The sequence below is a fragment of the Leguminivora glycinivorella genome, chromosome 17 (genome assembly GCF_023078275.1).
Source record: "Leguminivora glycinivorella isolate SPB_JAAS2020 chromosome 17, LegGlyc_1.1, whole genome shotgun sequence".
Lineage (NCBI taxonomy): Eukaryota > Metazoa > Arthropoda > Insecta > Lepidoptera > Tortricidae > Leguminivora > Leguminivora glycinivorella.
Window position 1 is genome coordinate 10,197,853 of NC_062987.1, and position 18,886 is coordinate 10,216,738.

Sequence of the window (18,886 nt, forward strand, 5' to 3'; positions counted from 1 at the left end):
TTATCAAAGACTTCAAAGAGGATCGAGTATTATAGAGAGTTACTAACTCGAAGTAAAATGTGTAATCACAGTGCATAGACTGCCATCTCTTGACACAGGCTTAAAACTTTTGAACCTCAGTTTTGAAAATTTAGCCCATATTCTTAGGTTGATGTGTTTTAAAATGTCAAATATTAATATTAGCGCCATCTAGCCGAGCGTTCCCCAAAGGTGTAATTATCTTCTTAGTAGTTTGTGGTGTAATGCCATCTAGGCCACCGTATCTGTATCTATACCAATGTATTAAATGTAATGAAATTAGTAATATTTGATACAAGTGCTAGTAAAAAAAAGTTCGAAAGTAGGACGATAAATTAAAACACGATGATTTTTATTTTCGCACGTTATTACGAATTTTCAGTTTACAGATGAAATAAGTTTGTACCTACATATGAATTGAACCACTTAATCGCAGTAGTGCGTAAAAGAACACCTTCTGTACCTACTGAAATATTATTATAAGTTATCGAAATTGTTTAGGTATTTACTTACTAAAAAAAACGCACATAAGCAAATATTTAGACATTATTTTTTATTTCGTGTTTTAATTCCGACCATAATATAATCTTCATGATTATCTTACCAAGTTACCACACCACACTTCTAAATAATAGATGCATTAGGGTAATTTCGAATCACAGAAATGCTCGGGTAATTTCGAAAGGGGAATCTTGATATGACGGAAATAATGGTGGTTTTTATACGACTTTCGAAATTAGACGACTTTCAAAATTACCCTAATGCACCTTATTTAATACTTAAAAATTAAATTATGTAGTTAAAATTACGTTCGAGTGAAAAAAATCGAGAGTTGAGCTCTCACCCTAAAACAGTATCATTACCATGAGTTTACGCAGTCGATACTCGCTAGCGTCTGCGTAAAAGATTTCTATGGAGTTGGAGAATAGTACAGCGCCGTCGGCGGTCACTCGTGGAACTAAAAATCGGCAGTATGAGTTCAACGCTAGCGATTACTTTTCGATAGGTATTTTACTTAGCTCGCTAGCGACTACGTTTGTAACGGCTGCCTATAGAAATCGGTACCATGAGTCACATTTTTGACATACGCTATCGAGCAATACGTTATCGACTGTAGTAATCTATTTCACTGGCATTTTGGAGCGTGAAATCTTATTAGAACTCGCGTTAAAGTATATTTTCTTATCATTATTTATGGAAATAATGGGATATGCTAGCGAAGGCTGCCTAGGTATATGACGTAAACAAAAAAATAAGGCGAATATGAGAAGCTAAGGTCACTTGACTTGCAGAGGTCATCATTGTTCCTGTTAATACAAAGGCAAAGGGTACTTAAAATATAATAGAATAGAATAAACATATAGAATACTTTGTTAGCCTCTTGAAACTAAAATATTTCATCATAATAAACTAGGGCGACTGTAGTACCTACAGTTTAAAGTAATTATATACATAATTTAAATGCCTATTTAAAGTAGATATGTACTTACTTTTGCATAAAGTCGACTAGTAGTCGAAACTGTGAAATACTGGTACGCATTTAAGTTCACGATAAGAAACAAAAGATCACAGAACAGCAGTAAGCAGCCGGAGGATGCATCGGATACTTCATCACTCAAACACTCACTCAAAATAAACTTAAGTTGAGAACTGTTGAACATTGATTGACATTATTTTATTAATTTAATGTAAGTAGTTTTTAAAAAACAATATTGTTCATTGTACCATTATAAGCTTACTTCAATAAATAATATTTTTACTTGATTGGCAAACTAACCAATACTAATACAAGAACCCGCTAACACTTTACATAATAATACTGTTTCATGACGTTTTAAATTAGCAGGGTTATGAAATAAAACTATGGAAACGGATTAAATCGCGTATAATGAATTTAAAATACATCCCGACGTTTCGAACTCTTTACAGCGTTCGTGGTCAACGGGTGACTGAGGAAAAATTAAAATGTGCAAAAGCTACCCACTTACAAGAAATATTAACGAACCATGACCACAAATAATATAGATTTCTAAGGCAGGTTCACACACTATTAATAAAGCCAGTTATACAATATTCAAAAAATTTTACCATTACTCTGTTAAAAAATAATTAACCAATTAATCTACACAAAATTGACAAAGAAACAAACTGCAAATGTCCAACACCATACAATACAAATGCCTCACAGCCTTCGTCGTGCTTGTTCCATTATCAGATGTACTACTGGATCCCAAGCCGGTGGTAAAGTAAAGCCATCCTCTCTATTAAAGTTTGGATTTAATCCGTTTCCATAGTTTTATTTCATGAGTAACTATAGCGGTAACCGAAGACAATATTAGCAGGGTTATGTTTACATTTTTTAAATATCGTCCTATTCCGTTGTTTCAGTGTAGTGAAAAAGAGATAGGGTTCTAATGTGAAGTTAGGCGCGCCACTCCAAGGCCAATACCTATCGAAACGTTAACTACACGATGGATCGAGCTTACGTTAGCGAGTATAGTAAGCGAGTGATTGACTCATGGTACCAGTTGTATAGAAATCTATTCGAACCGCGTTTAGACGCTAGCGAGCGTAGTAACGTAATGTATGTTTTCGATAGCAACTCATGGTAATGCTACAGTATATAGCCTGTACAGACAGAACAGTATGCTGTCCGTTGGCAAGTGTCGAATTTTGTAGAGAACTAGAATTAGAGGGCTTCATCTTCGCAACACCTACGGTACGCAACGCTACGCCATCAGCGGTGCTTGTTGAGGGCTGATGTTATGCATTTCGTACACTTTCGGTCGATTCTGTTCCACCATCTCGAGATAAGCGCTTCTGACCACCAGTAGGCAGTAAAACACGATCACTGAAAAAAAAACACATGACATGATTTTCAGAGTTGCGTAGTTAAACCGCCCCTACTGGGCCCGTAACCTGCTAGATTGCCAGACGATTTTTGTCGCTTTACAACTATTTACTTTTAAGAAATGCCACCTCGGTTAAATTTATACTGAAGTTTTGTATTTCTCGACATCAATAGATAAATAAGATTGGCTCGAAATGCCACCAAAAAATCGGTTAAATGAAAAATTATACTGAAGTTTTGTATTTCTCGACATCAATAGATAAATAAGATTAGGCTCGATCGATTGGACTTCACATTACACTTTATTTTTTCTTACCACTAAAGAAGAGTAACGGTATCGCAGCGATGACGCCCAAAAAGACGACAGTGACGACAATTAGTGCGGCAACTACTATTAACATGAACAACACCGTGTTCACATAGTACGTGAGCAGGTGGGGTTTATTCTGAAAATAAAGTTGAATGACATTTTACATAGTTTGACTGAGAGAAGGTTAATTGGTGGGTACTTAGGTATACACCCCATACCTTAGAAGTTAGAAGCCTTATTGATGCCTTAGAAGTCGCAAGGGACCGAAAGGCCTGGAGAATGCCTGGAGATCTGTCGTCCGGAGTCAATCCACGTATGAGGTGATGACTGAGGAAAGCGAAGCGAGGAGGGAGGAGGTATACACCCCATGGCACAGGAACAAAGATGTGCTCATCATCCAAATAAAATGTCGTTACCAAAATTTTAACCCAAGATTTATTGGTGTTTGTTTTATTGGCAGGGTGTTAAGTAGTAAGTACCCACGATGCTTGGCTGGTCGTGAAAAATGATATCATGTTCTAAGGTTCAGTAGGTAAATTGAAAAAGCGATAAGTTATTGCAGACGGAACTGATTGCTTCGTTATTAATGCCTTTTGTGCTTGTCACAATTGTGTTGCTGCAGTGTTATTTATTATTCTTATTATGATCCCCAACCAATAATCCACAAATCCAAGCCACAAATTCATAATTCCATATATCGAATAAAACACCCGCGCTACAAATACTAACCCTATGCACGCCCACGATAACCAGCAGACTGATGACGAAGTAATACAAGTACAGGCACAGGGCACAGGTAGATCGCGCAGGTGATATAGATCCCATCAGTGCTTGCTGCGGTGCTAATTAGGTATTCTTCTTATTGAAATGGGCCCCAATTATCCACAAGTTTAGTGGAATCAAAGGACCCGTGCTACAAATAATATAAAAATTTTACCTTGCAATAAAATTGTTATTATTTTGCCTGGTATATAAGAGAACGGGAAAACGGGACTACCACAACATCGCGGCGGTTTGACGCCGGAGCGACTTACAACGAACGATGGCGCCATCTATCGGTCCGATGCGACGTCTACGACGTACTCTCTCTTATAAAGACCTCGGATATACAAACGGCACAAATAATACTAATTTATCTACTAACCCTATGCACGCCCACGATGACCAGCAGACTGATGACGAAGTAATACAAGTACAGGCACAGGTAGATTGCGCACGTGATGTAGATGCCCAGCGCGCTCGCCGACACCTGCTCTGGGGGGTGCTGGGGTTTCGGATTATGCTTCTCTGACTCCACGAACTTGGCGACCCAGACGATGCCAGAGACGGTCGTGGCTATCGACATTAAGGAGTTTAACTGAAATATTAAACATATACACAGTTAGAGGCAGATATACTTAGAGGATCCTCCCCTTCAAGTCTTCAAAAATGTTGAACGATAGACGTGCGAAAATAAATTCGGACTTGTATCCTAATGAAAAATAATAAATAATTGTAAGCATTTCAAACACAAGCCTGTATTGTTAAGAGGATACGGTAGCGAAAATGCTAAAATGGAAAGGATATTTTAGTTAAATATTAACTAGATTTATCGAAAAAAAAAGGATGGAGAACAACTCAGTCAAAAGATATTTCAAAAAAATCTTTAAAATCGAGGTTCCGCTCTCGACTCTTTCCTCCTTCAAAACTTAATCAATCGGAACGAAATTTGAGAATCTGAATAACAATAAAATAATCGATGTCGGACCGTTTAGCTTTTTTGGTTAATTGTTACCAATCTTGAGTATCACACCTTTTTTTGCGCCACAATGAAAAAGGCCGTTTTTGAAAATTTTTGATTGGCTCTAGAATCTTTAAAAAGCAGAATATCAAAAAAATCAAAACGGTCCGACACAGATAAAAATAATAACAATCTGTGTTGAAAAAATCATTGCTCTACCTTCAAAAACCAGGGAGGAAATAGTCGAGAGCGTTTGTATGGAGTATTGACCCCTACCGTATCGTCTTAAGGAATAATGAATATAATGATGCTACTAATACTACATAGCACATTTAGAGAGGATGGAGGACAGTATTCAGCGGGGTACAATTTTATGAACGATACAAATTTTCATTTTCATTGTTTACGTCTGAACTTATTCGCGACAACGGACAGATAGGGTAATAGATAGATAACAACAATATTTACAGTAAAAAACTTAATTATATACAATATAAAACTTAATAAGTAATAACTGTACAAAACTAAATGAAGTAAATAGTTAGAAGTGGAGGATAATTCAAAATGTAATAAGGTGCACCGGAACAATTTCGACTGGGGGAAAATTTCCACTTTATATCGAAATATTTTCCATAATTACATTACACTATTAACTAGAGTAGGTTAGGTCATATTTATGTGCCCATCACTGGTCAAAGTCTCCGATGCACCTTACGTAAACCTTGCAGAAAATTGAAAAAACTAGATTGAAGCATGGATGAGACGACAAACATAAAACGGAAGTAGGTAAGTTTAATTCATGAAAAAATTGTTTTATTTGATTCCGGTTTCTCAATCAAAATTAGTAATTTTAGACGAAAAACTCATGTCGTGGATGGACAATAAAGATTCAATCATAAAACACAGACTAGGGAGTGTATCAAATTTTGATAGAGGGAAATCCGTCATATAATTCGTAAATAACCTAACTACAAAATTAAAATTTTGAAAAACCCCGACCGCGTCATAGTAGACCGATTTTCATGAAACATGGCTAAGAACACTCCCGACAAACTCAGCTTTCAGACAAAAAAACTAAATCTAAATCGGTTCGTCCGTTCGGGAGCTACGATGCCACATACAGATACACACAGACAGACAGACAGACACGTCAAACTTATAACACCCCGTCGTTTTTATTAGGTATGAACGGTATGAATTATCAAAACATTACTAGGGAAGGGAATAAACATTGTCTTGCTGTTTGACTCACCATAGACAAATAGCCGATGATCAAAGCACCGACTCTGACACTAATACAACAACAACATTTATCCAACAAAGGCAGAGTGAAACCCATTTTGATCACACAAACACACAATCGACCAAGTGTTAGGATAGAATTTTACAAACTAGAACCCAGAAATATTAGTCTTATTCGTTTGTGGGGCGTTCGCATCGCGGTTCTTACGTTTGGTACTAGCTAAGCTTATCTCTTATCAGCGATAAAAAATACGGGTGATAGCGACTGACCAATGAACTGACTAATTCGGTACCTATCTCTTTTTTCATATAAATGGAACGGTAAACCTAATCCATGCGATTTATCGGGTCGAACCCGATAATAGTGACTAATAATCACACTGCCATAGTTTTTGGAATACCTTGTATAAAATAATTTAATCATTTCTGATTTTTTTCTCATATTACAGACATATCATTCATTATATCACGTCAATGGGCCATTTTTTTTTTCAAAGTTGTCCACCCCATTTTTCTTGTAACTTGGATATTTTTTACGCGATTCATTCTCAGAATCGCGAGGTGTTTCGATCCTGATCGGAGAAATTAAATGTTCCAAGATTTCCGTACATTTTCCAAACCTTCCATTCCGTCACCGCCATACAAAATGTATGAAGAAATGGTAACAGAATGGGAAAAAAACCCTGGGACACTTTTTTTTCTCTTATTAGGATTGAAAGAGCTCGCGATTCTAAGTGGAAACCACATGATGTATAAAATTGTCCAAATCCAAAAAAACTGGGGTGGACAACTTATACACACACATTTTGCAAAAAAAGAAATTTTTAGGCATCATCAGTTTAGTCATGATCTTATGATAGTATTTAAAAGGTGGCGCAAAAAAATTGAGGTAAGTTACAGCGGGGCAAATCTTGACCGGGGGCAATTGTAACTAACTATCACCAATGTAAGTAATGCCTTCAATGAATGTATGAAACTCAAAATAAATAAGTTGGATTATCAATTTATCACTGTCCAACGATACAGCATTGATAACCAATCAGTTACAATTATCTGATATTGTGGGCTGAATATTAGGTACTTGTAAAAGCTTTTAAGGCTTGATTTGGCGCAGGGTAACTTCACCTATGAATGACCTATGGCACAGTATAAAAAGCTCGAAAGTTTGGTACCTACTTAAATATTGTGCAAACATCTATTCAAACATTTTATGTAAATATGATTTCGTCAGTATTTAAGAAACAAATACGTACTTGAATCTTTATTAGATAAAAAGGTAGAAAGAGCGTTGGTACTAGCATAGCGCCATACACAGTTACTAATACGAGTAGGACAGTAGGTACCTACGTTTCTAGTTCAAACGAATCTTTTTTTTATTGTGATGGATTGGGTGTATTCTAGAGAAAACATATAAAATGAACACTTAAATTAACGCTTTTGCAATTATTGTTACACAATCTACTATTGCGCGTATGAGAGTAATATATTTATAATGATTTTTTGTGTCTTCAATACTGACTAATGTGGTGTCATGACGTGGTATTGTTATACTAAAACCTACTTACAGTTAATAGTACCTATTAGATTTACAACAACTTACATTGTACGAAGTCGATTATAGTAACGTTGTACATGTACAACCCTGCGTGACCTTGACCTATGGTCTTAGTATAAAAATTGAGGTACAGGTAAGTAATAGGTACATTTTTTTGACATTGGGTTTTTTGGGAAGTTATTTTTTCTTTTAAACTCATCAGATTGTATAATCCTTATCAGAGACATTGACATTTAGTTCGCTATCCGTCGTATTCATATTATTAACATCTTGTGCAGGCACCCAGTCTGATACCCATACAAGAATCAAAATATTGCGAAACAAGTACGAAAAAGAGGAAGTTATTTTCGCACGTGTATCGTACAACGTTTTTCAATTCAGATGGCCCTCCGAAGTTTCGACCTGACAAAAAAAAAACACCATCTGCGGGCCGATTTTTGAGTCTCACGCGTTCGAATTCAGAAAATTGTCACTGAAAATAATAGGCAAGTCACCGTTTTCAACCGGTAGTTTAGTGACAGTGAGACTCAAAAATCGGCCCCCTTGTACTGAAAAATTGTTTACTTTAACAATACTTAAGTGCATAAATACTTCTGTTATTAGAGCTACAGTTAAAACAAATTATCATTAAAAAAAATGTTGAAATTACCCGCCAGTCGAAATTGCCCTCTTCCCCCATGTACCTTATCCAATAGCTATTTTGATTTACCTTTTTAACTACCTACATGCCTCTCGCATTACTTCTCATTGTCCCTTGCCGTTTTACTGAGATGAAGCAACTTAGTGAGATGGTTAGTGAGATTTAGTAGATAATCTGACTAACCAAATGCAGATTTCTTTTATAATTTATATGTCCCAATTAGGGTTGCAAATAGAAAAAAAACCAAATGTCTTTTTTCAGAATTATGAAAAAACATACATACATACAATCACGCCTGTATCCCATAAAGGGCTAGGCAGAGCACATGAAACTGCTAAATTCTCAGTGCCACTCTTGGCAATTAAGGGGTTCAAAGAAAACGAAAAAATTGTGACATTGCAGTGATAGGTTGCCAGCCTCTCGCCTACGCCACAATTTCACCCAAATCCCACAGTCGACTTCTACGACACCCACGGGAAGACATGGGGTGGTGAAATTCTTAACCCGTCACCACACGGGCATGAAAAAAAAAACATGAAAAAAAAAACCGAGCACCATGGTTTTTTTTCTAAATATAGTTTTTTTTTTCAGATGAACAAATAATTCGACAATACCGGTTTTTCGTGACTTGTAACTTGTTTCAATAACAAAACATACATTTTAATTCGATTAACATTCAGTATACAAACGTTTATTGGGGAATCCCCGGTGCTGCGTGCAGCGTGGAGAAGCGGTGGTGTTGCCAACAGTAAATAGTGATAATGATAACTACCAACTACAGATTTCGTAAATGTTACTTTTATAAGACCAGAAATTAAAGTTATTTGATTAAATTCGTTTAATAGTTGACATTAAGTCTAAAAAACCGTATAAAAGTATTAACTGCTTTGCAAATTTTGAGATTTCGTACTTTAGAAAAAAAAACATACTCCAGAAAAAAAACTGTTTTTTTTTCAAGGTTTTTTTTTCATGTTTTTTTTTTAAGCCAGAAAAAAAACGTTTTTTTGCAACCCTAGTCCCAATAATACGCAATTTACCCTAATACTAGCACAATGACATAATCAGTAAGCATACAACATAATATCAGGATCAGATTCTACTGAAACTTGTGCACCTAAATCAGGTTTTGTGGAAGAAGTTATAAAAATTGTAAAAAAAGTTTTATAAATAATATAAAAATGGGAATTTTAAACAAGTTGCCTGTATTTGAGAAGTGTTGTTTCTGCATTCCTCTGAGGATCGGAGTAGCTATTGTTGGCTACTGGTCTATTGTAAGTAGATTTAAAATACCTAAGAGTATAGTTAAAAACTTTAAATAAATTCCTTAAAATTAACACCAAGGATTATTTATATAGGATTTACATAATTACTTCATACTAAGAATCGTACCACGATTTTTAGCGCCACCTATTACGAGTAAATACACTCATGATGCCTACAAATTTATTTTTTGCAAAATGTGTATTGACGTGATATCATGATTTTAAAATAAAGAAATATGTCATTTGTTCTTATGAAAAATAAAAACACCTAAAAATATTTGGGGAAAATATGATTTTGGTCACTTTCGGGCTGCGAACAGCGCCATCTAGTTTTAAGCCTAAAAGGCATTTTAGGGGTACGCTTTTTTGTATGGGCTTTGTCAGTCCATAATTAAATCGTTCTTGTTAACACTAACAGACAGGCTATACATAGAGTAGGTAGAGTAGAGTAGGGTCTGCCTAGGTATAGTATAATAATATATCATAAAACGTTTATGAATAACGCCGTCGATTAAATATAAGAAGATCATCCCATACATTAAAATGCGCCTAAGAACGCGCATACACTACACCACACATAGATGGCGTCACAAAATAATTATATCTTGTAGCTTTCGATTATACTGGTAGATGGGGTTAAGTGTCATTTTAGACATAGATTTATGGCTCGAAAGTGACACTTAATGCCAGTTTACAAATAATCTATGGCAACAAGGCATTTTTTGTGGCGCCATCTATGTGTGGTGTAGTGTATGCGCGTTCTTAGGTAGTCGTATTTTAATTTATGGGATGGTATATATGATCTTCTTATATTTAATCTATGATAACGCAGCGCAGCCTACTTACTTATATTGTTTCAGTTTATATTTCTGATGACAATAGGCCTGAACATCAATATGATGGCCAGCATGGCGAACAAGACGATATACATCGGCCCCAACATCAACGTGGCGCGAGCCTACATGATCATTACGCTGAACATCATCATTAATGTGGTTCTCATCGTGCTAAGTGTTATGTTGCTAATTGGTGCTCATAAGGTAAATACCTAATCACGTGCAACTAATTTATTAATACGCGATTAAGTCCCGTTTACAATAATTATTAAAGTACCTACGTGTAATAACCTAACCACAAAATTAAAATTTTGAAAAACTCCCGACATAGTGGACCGATTTTCATAAAACATGGCTAAGAACACTCTCGACTAACTTAGCTTTCAAACAAAAAAAAAACTAAATCGGTTCTCTGTTTGGGATCTATGATGCCACAAACAGACAGACAGAGAGACACTTCAAACTTATAACACCCCGTCGTTTTTGCGTCGGTGGTTAAAAATCGTGAAAGTTGAAATAATTTGTATGTGCCAGCAAAACGTTCCAGTTTTGTCACTTTCCGTAAGGAAGTTTTGACCGTTTACTTGTATAAACACGGAAGCAAATCTCGTCCTTATGGCGACAAAGTGGGACGTTTTACTAAACTTCTACACTCATACTCATAGTCATTGTCTCTACTAGAGAAGCACCGAATATTCGGTTACTATTCGGTATCCGGCCTATTTGTACGTAACACCTATGTCGGGGTCGGGGATTTTGTGATTAGGTTACTGTGTCGACTGAGGAGTTCAAGATTAATAAATAAATAAATATTGGGGACACCTTACACAGATCAACCTAGCCCCAAACGAAGCAAAGCTTGTACTATGGGTGCTAATATACATAGAAAACATCCATGACTCAGGAACAAATATCTGTGCTCATTACACAAATAAAATGCCCTTACCGGGATTCGTACCCAGGCTTAGCAGGCAGGGTAACTACCGACTGAGCCAGACCGGTCGTCAAAATTAAATTGAAAGAAACTACTTAATGTTTTGCAGAAGAAGCCAGAATATCTGCGCCACTTTTTCGTGTGGAGCCTCGTGATGATCAAAGTGCACGTGATCTGTCTGGCCTTTGGGTTCATCTACCAGCGCCATTGGCTGCAGTCCGTCTACCTACTGTGGATTGGTAAGAATATATAGGCGAGACGAAAAAAAAACTAATTAGTCTGTCAGTTAGATTATCAAAGAATTTTAGACACGTATTTTTTCTTTTTATCGTAATTAAACGAAAAATAACGACGGTACAGTGCGTTGAAGTTTCACGCCTAGGTGCAATTTTTACTTAGAACTAAGTGACATCACAAGCCCCCACTCCGGTCCAACTTTGATGCTCTATATCTTTGTATTTTTTCATTAATTAGAAAAAGCGAAAATATGTGTTCAGTATTTTTGGACCATCTAACTGACGGACTAAACAGAATGCCATTTTTAGGGTTCCGTAGTCAACTAGGAACCCTTATAGTTTCGCCATGTCTGTCTGTCCATCCGTCCGTCCGTCCGTCCGTCCGTCCGTCCGCGGATAATCTCAGTAACCGTAAGCACTAGAAAGCTGAAATTTGGTACCAATATGTATATCAATCACGCCAACAAAGTGCAAAAATAAAAAATGGAAAAAAATGTTTTATTAGGGTACCCCCCCTACATGTAAAGTGGGGGTTGTTTTTTTTTTTCATTCCAACCCCAACGTGTGATATATTGTTGGATAGGTATTTAAAAATGAATAAGGGTTTACTAAGATCGTTTTTTGATAATATTGGTATTTTCGGAAATAATCGCTCCTAAAGGAAAAAAAAGTGCGTCCCGCCCCCTCTAACTTTTGAACCATATGTTTAAAAAATATGAAAAAAAATCACAAAAGTAGAACTTTATAAAGACTTTCTAGAAAAATTATTTTGAACTTGATAGGTTCAGTAGTTTTTGAGAAAAATACGGAAAACTACGGAACCCTACCCTGAGCGTGGCCCGACACGCTCTTGGCCGGTTTTTTTTATGTAGTCGTCAACCCTATTGGTAATGGTCATATTAATTTGTTACTAGCTTTTGCCCGCGGGTTCGCTCGCGTTAAATTCAAAAATTTGGTATTCGAATTCGAATCCTTCCACCGCCCATTTTGGGGTAGTGGGGGGTTAAAAAGAGATAAAAAGTAGGCTATGTCACTCTCCATCCCTTCAACTATGTCCACTTAAAATCACGTCAATTCGTCACTGACTAGGCGACCGCATGGCTACGCGGAATCGCTCTTAAACAAGGTTGGTCTGTGCATACACAAATTAATGTTGGGTGGCGTATAGCGACATCTACCGACAGACGATTTCCTTATGTAACGGCACAGAGTTAATTGGAAATTAAACGAACTTACCTGTACCTAAGTGAAGTTCTATTTCAATTATATTAGCTGCACAAATTCCGAAATGATAAGGAAAAAAATGAAAAATTTACGCTTCCGGTGGGACTCGAACCCAAAAAATAAATATCCTAAAACTTTAAACTTTGTAATAAAGAAAAGAGTAAGAGGATGATGTTGGGTAATTTAGTTTTCACCACACCAACGGGTAAGGGCTTACTTTGCTATTCGAAAACAGATAGCAAAATCGCATTTTATCCACAAGGGGGCAAAGTAATTTCATACAAATTTTAACTTGACGTCTTAATCTGGCTACTAGATTTTACCTATAAATGATGATTATGAATCATAAATATTGAATAAATTGATGGATTTGATTTATTTTGATGTTTTATAGTCGGTATTTCCTTCGTGTTGGTGTGGTGAAAAATTTTGTGTTTCACTCGTTGGCAAAGTTTGTTTAACCTTCGTGTCTTGATACCCTCGCAACGCTCAAGATTCCACTTTTTGAATCACTCGCTACGCTCGCGGTTCAATATTGGAATCTTTCGTTTGCTCGGGTATCAATATTGGCACGTGCAGTTAAACAACTACTTTGCCCCCTTGTAAAACAAATAACTATTGATGTTTTACAGTTACCATTTCCCTGATGTTGTTGTGATGAAAAATTTTGTGTTTCCCTCGGTGGCATATTTGTTTAACCTATTACGTGGCTTGAAACCCTCGCAAAAGCCTACTTGCTGGTAAAAGCTGTTGCCGTAGCCGAATGGCATTTCTGCGACCATCGCGCCAATACGCAAGAGCGATAGAGATAGATATCTACGAGAGCGTTTCGTGAGCGTTTGTGACATTGGGCTACGTACTCTGACCAGGGTGGCTAGCCGAATGGCTACGGGGCCTGAAATATACATTATGACTAGGTGCCATGTTGCGGAATTAATTTATCACTATTTTTTGCCAGGCCCCGTAGCCGAATGGCATTTCTCCGACGCCAAACGAAAGCGATACGCCGCTGGCTCTGTCGCGCCAATACGCAAGCGCGATAGAGATAGATATCTACTAGCGCTTCGTTTCGTGAGCGTTTCGTGAGCGATTGTGCCATTCGGCTAGCCACCCAGGGTGGCTAGCCGAATGGCTACGGGGCCTGAAATATACATTATGACTAGGTGCCATGTTGCGGAATTAATTTATCATTATTTTTTTCATACTTTTCTAAACTGTCACCGCATACATCTAGAGTAACAGCGCCCTCTTGGCAATAGTCATATATTTGGTCAGACATTATCATACTGTAGAAAGTCTTGCGTCCCACGCTGCCCTTGCCCCCATTAACAAAACTATTTTTATCTAATGCTGCTATTAGTAGCAATCTAGCAAATTAGTAAATGGACGTGCATTTGCTTTCTAATTAGTTCGCATTTAGAATTTTTAGAGTGCAGTGCAGTTCAGTTAAAAGTACGAGTATGTTCATTTAGATTACAACTCGTAGAAAGCATTTTAAAACCAAATAAGGATTCCTCAATCTATAAGGCCCATGATGCAGTCCCTGCAATACTTAGCCGCTTGTAAAATTATCAAGACATTAGTAGGGACAGAAATTCCCAGGCATCTGCTGTTACTCCAGAAAGCTACAGAAGCAATACTCGGACTGCAGTCAAACTTCCCAAAAACTATTAGAAGTAGCCTCATTAAGCATCTTCTAGAATATTTAAGAAATTTGGAAGACAAATATCACCTTGTCGACGACTGTGTGTGCGTAAAGGTTTGCCACAAGAATTGTCCGCCGAAGCCAGGAGTATTTGGAGAACTGTGGGTGTTGCCATATTACGAAGAGTGGGTGTGTGAAAAGTGGGATTGCCAGATGCCTTATTATGTGATCGTTCCGAATGCTGTAACACGGGTGACCGCGTTTAGGTGAGTTTGCAAGTTTCTATGTTGGAAGGGCGTCACAAAAGTGATAAAAATATGAAACATAATATATGATTGTTAAGACTGGGCAGTATGGTGAAGTTAATTAACTATGATTTTGGCCTTTTGGGAGCAGTCACGAGAATCTTACCCTCCACCCGATCTTTCCCAGGCATACCCTACGTAGGTTAGGTAGAGCTCCTAAGGTATGCCCATATTGTCCCTGTCCTTCCTATCATTAGTTAATTGAAGTGTTCATTTACTTTATTATGATTTCAACAGGAGAGTCGCTTTAGATGTCTGCCATAATTTATTATATTTTTCCCCTCACTAGCTCGGAAACACGTGTTTTGTCCTTCAATACCAGCGGGTAAAAAGGCATTTTATCCACTAGTGGGTAAAGTGATTTGACCTTGAATAAAGTCAAATTAACTGCTTTCAAATTGGTAAAAGTATGTGAATCTAGTAATAAAGATGATTTATTACCACCTGTGGAACTACTGAAAGCAGTGATAAACGCATTTTTTGCGTTGTAGTTTCCTCGCTATAGGGAGGGGAAAAGTTTTGTGTTATACTCGGGTGCAAATGTATTTTACTTCTCGTGTGTTAAAAAACTCGCAAGTTCAGGATTCTATTCTCGAACCACGCTTCGCTCGTGGTTCAACTATAGAATCCTTACACTTGCACGTTTTTCAATTCCACAATTTCGGCGTTAAAATACAACTTTGCTCCCTTGTATAACAAATAACTAATATGTATTACCAAAGACCTATACAGAGTGGGGCTTGTAAGTTGTAACAAAGGCGAAGAATTGAACTCTAGGCTATTCTCCTTATACTGATCAACATTTGTTCGGCGACTATTAAAAATAACTTGTATTTTGATTTTTATCACCCTTGAAAGTTTTTTCTAAGAGGTAATGTATTGCGAATTCTGTTAAGTCTAAAGTGTGTCAGACAACGTCAATGACAACAATAATGGCGTACATTGAAGCTAATATTTATTTTGTATGAAAAATTAAAAATTTAAAGACTTCATAATTTTTAAAAGTCACTGAACAAATGTTGATCAGTATAAGGAGAATAGCCTACAGTTCAATTCTTCGCCTTTGTTACAGGCCCCACTCTGTATAACTTCGTATAGACAGATAAAGTCTAAGAAAAAAACCTACCCCAAAACCATACAGAAAAAGGTACGGTGAGCTAGATGGCGATACACCTTTGGGGTACGCTCTGCTAGATGGCGCCAATATTAATATTTGTCATTTTAAAACATATCAAATATCAAGCTAAGAATATTGGCCAAATTGTCAAAACTGAGGTTCAAAAGTTTTAAGCCTGTGTCCAGAGATGGCAGTCTATGCACTGTAATTACACATTTTACTTTGACAGAATCTTTCTCTTTAATATTCTATCCTCTTTGATATTACCAAAGACCTATATAACTTCGTAAAGACCGATAAAGTCTAAGAAAAAAACGTACCCCAAAACCATACAGAATAAGGTACGGTGAGCTAGATGGCGATACACCTTTGGGGTACGCTCGGCTAGATGGCGCTAATATTAATATTTGACATTTTAAAACATATCACGCTAAGAATATGGGCCAAATTGTCAAAACTAAGGTTCAAAAGTTTAAAGCCTGTGTCGAGAGATGGCAGTCTATGCACTGTGATTACACATTTTACTTTGACAGTAACTCTCTTTAATACTCTATCCTCTTTGATATTACTTAAAGTTGTCCGAACAGTAAACAAATTTGATAGGTAGGAAAAAGTCGAAAAAGCTAGTACATGCGACATCAACATAATTATGAATATTATCATCACTTTAGTTTGGCAATGTTTTACAAAAGTAGGTATAATATTAGGTACCTAATTAGGTAAGTACTTATTCTTACTGTGTATTAGTAAGTTACTGTAAAACACGCAATTTCCAACTTTTCCAAGATACCTACTTTCAATTTTGGCGTAAACAAAATAAAAATAACATTTCCGAGAAGATTTCCTTAGATTGGATGTGCCAATTCACATTTTCAGTCATCAGGGTTATCAATTTATCATCCTTATTTAGTGCCGAAGTGGGGGCGTGTAACATCGTATATAATTCGAATCGTGTCATCTGTAATTAATGCCTCGCATATATCTGAAATCTATTATCTAACCGTTCATAACATGACATTACTAGTCAAGGCGCGCTAGCGAATGACACGATCAAGTAAGTATGACCAGGCCCCGTAGCCGAATGGCATTTCTCCGACGCCAAACGAAAGCGATACGCCGCTGGCTCTGTCGCGCCAATACGCAAGCGCGATAGAGATAGATATCTATAGCGCGTTTCGTGAGCGTTTCGACGCCAAACGAAAACGAAACGCCGCGCCAGTTAGTCGGGCTCTGTCGCGCCAATACGCAAGAGCGATAGAGATAGATATCTACTAGCGTTTCGTTTAGTGAGCGTTTCGTGATCGTTTGTGCCATTCGGCTACGCACCCTGTTATAAATAAATGTGTTTCGTTTGTTCCAGTAACTAACGTGTACTCGCTGCTGATCGTGCGGAGTTCGTACCTGGCGATGGAGGAGAAAGAGCGCGGCCCGCGGCCCAGCGAGCCCGACGACGAAGTCATCTGGGACACCATGCAGCTGGCTCATGTTGTGTGACGTCACACACTTCACCTGGCAGGCCCGTAGCCCACGGCCTCGTGAGGTCTGCTGGGACACCCTAGCGCCTAGCTCATGTCGCGTGACGTCACACACTTCACCTGGCGGAACGCGGCCCGTGGCCCACGGCCTCGTGAGGTCTGCTGGGACACCATGTGGATGTGGCTGGCTCATGTCGCGTGATGTCACACATGGCACCAAGTGAGAGGGATCCTGGGCCGCCGCGGTCTCGCGAGGCTGCTAGGACACCATGCAGCAGGCTCATGTGGTGTGACGTCATACGCTTCACCTAGCGGAGCGCGGCCCGCGGCTCTCGGCCTCGTGAGGTCTGCGGGACATCATGTCGCGTGACGTCACACATCGCACCTGACGGAGAGAGAGCGTGGCCCGCGGCCGTGTGATGAACCCGATGACGAGGTCTGCTGGGATACCATGCGTCTATGACGTCACACTAAGTATTGACACTTGACACTTGAAGCACTTGAAGGGTGTGCTAAAACCGTGGATGTGGACAATGTAATGCCTTGTGCAGTGTTTGGTATCAATTGAAATAAAGGGAGCACCAATTGAAATGGTTTACTAAAGTCAGCTGATTCTATTTTCTGTGGTTTTTAAAACTAACACATCTTTTATGTATGTATATTGTCAAATAAAATATAAGAATGTAAAAAGTAAGGTTTAGGTATAGGCATATGTTTGTAACTCGTTTTGTGAAAAAAATATAACTTAGGTACTGTAAAATTTTGTACTTTTTATTAAATGTTCTCTTCTCTCTTAAAAAAAAAATTGTAAAAAGTTAATGTTACTAGACAGATCTCGTTAAAACTAATTTAGTATGAATTATTAAACATTATTTTATACATTTTTTAAAATTTAATTTTACCGATTACTACCGTAATTAGCAACGCGAGCCGGACTAGCTTGATCGGGACAGTAGGTACCTATGCGACCACTGCCCCTAGGATTATTTAAACATTAGTTATGACGCATAGCATTTTGGACAAAGTCTCCTACAAGATAACAATGTTTATCATAAAAACCCGCTGTATTGGCATTTCCAACGACATACACGATAATTTCGCAAATGGAATAAACAAAACATGTTTACACTAATAACTGATTTTCCCCTCCCAGAAACTCTTGATAACTTAGTCATAATAAGTCTATTAGTGATGAGGAATTTAAAGTGAAATGTATGAATTAACTAATAGAGATGAGTTTGAGTCGCGTTCGTAAGTTTATCACTATTGTGGTCGTGAGATAAAGGTTTAGCGCTACACAAGTTGGACAAGTTGTTAATTAAGACTGTCAATCCCATACAAAATTGTGTACTTACATTATTATTCGGTGAAAGACGTTTCTTCATTATCCTCCTTGCGTTATCCCGGCATCTGCCACGGCTCATGGGAGCCTGGGGTCCGCTTTGACAACTAATCCCAAGATTTGGCGTAGGCACTAGTTTTTACGAAAGCGACTGCCATCTAACCTTCCAACCCG

At 37.7% G+C, this 18,886-nt stretch overlaps 1 protein-coding gene across 1 annotated transcript; it reads right to left on the reverse strand.

The window, feature by feature from the left end:
• Positions 1-554: 554 nt before the first annotated feature.
• On the reverse strand, positions 555-18,130 carry LOC125235522. Its single transcript, XM_048142098.1, has 5 exons — positions 17,297-18,130; positions 4,324-4,536; positions 3,186-3,315; positions 2,642-2,869; positions 555-875 (listed from the first exon to the last, which is right to left on the reverse strand). Exons 1-4 carry the CDS (start codon positions 17,561-17,563, stop codon positions 2,748-2,750), a joined length of 732 nt encoding a protein of 243 aa, XP_047998055.1. The 5' UTR covers positions 17,564-18,130; the 3' UTR covers positions 555-875; positions 2,642-2,747.
• Between the last annotated feature and the right edge of the window lie 756 nt (positions 18,131-18,886).

Bases quoted from the DNA above. Each gene is read 5' to 3' on its own strand.
- LOC125235522 (XM_048142098.1), bottom strand. From the start codon at position 17,563: ATGAGCCAGCCACATCCACATGGTGTCCCAGCAGACCTCACGAGGCCG. The intron at 4,537-17,296 runs GTACGAACTCCG...TTAATATTTCAG, and splicing joins TCTTTCTCCTCCATCGCCAG to TTAAACTCCTTAATGTCGAT. The intron at 3,316-4,323 runs GTTAGTAGATAA...CTTTATTTTCAG, and splicing joins TCATCGTGGGCGTGCATAGG to AATAAACCCCACCTGCTCAC.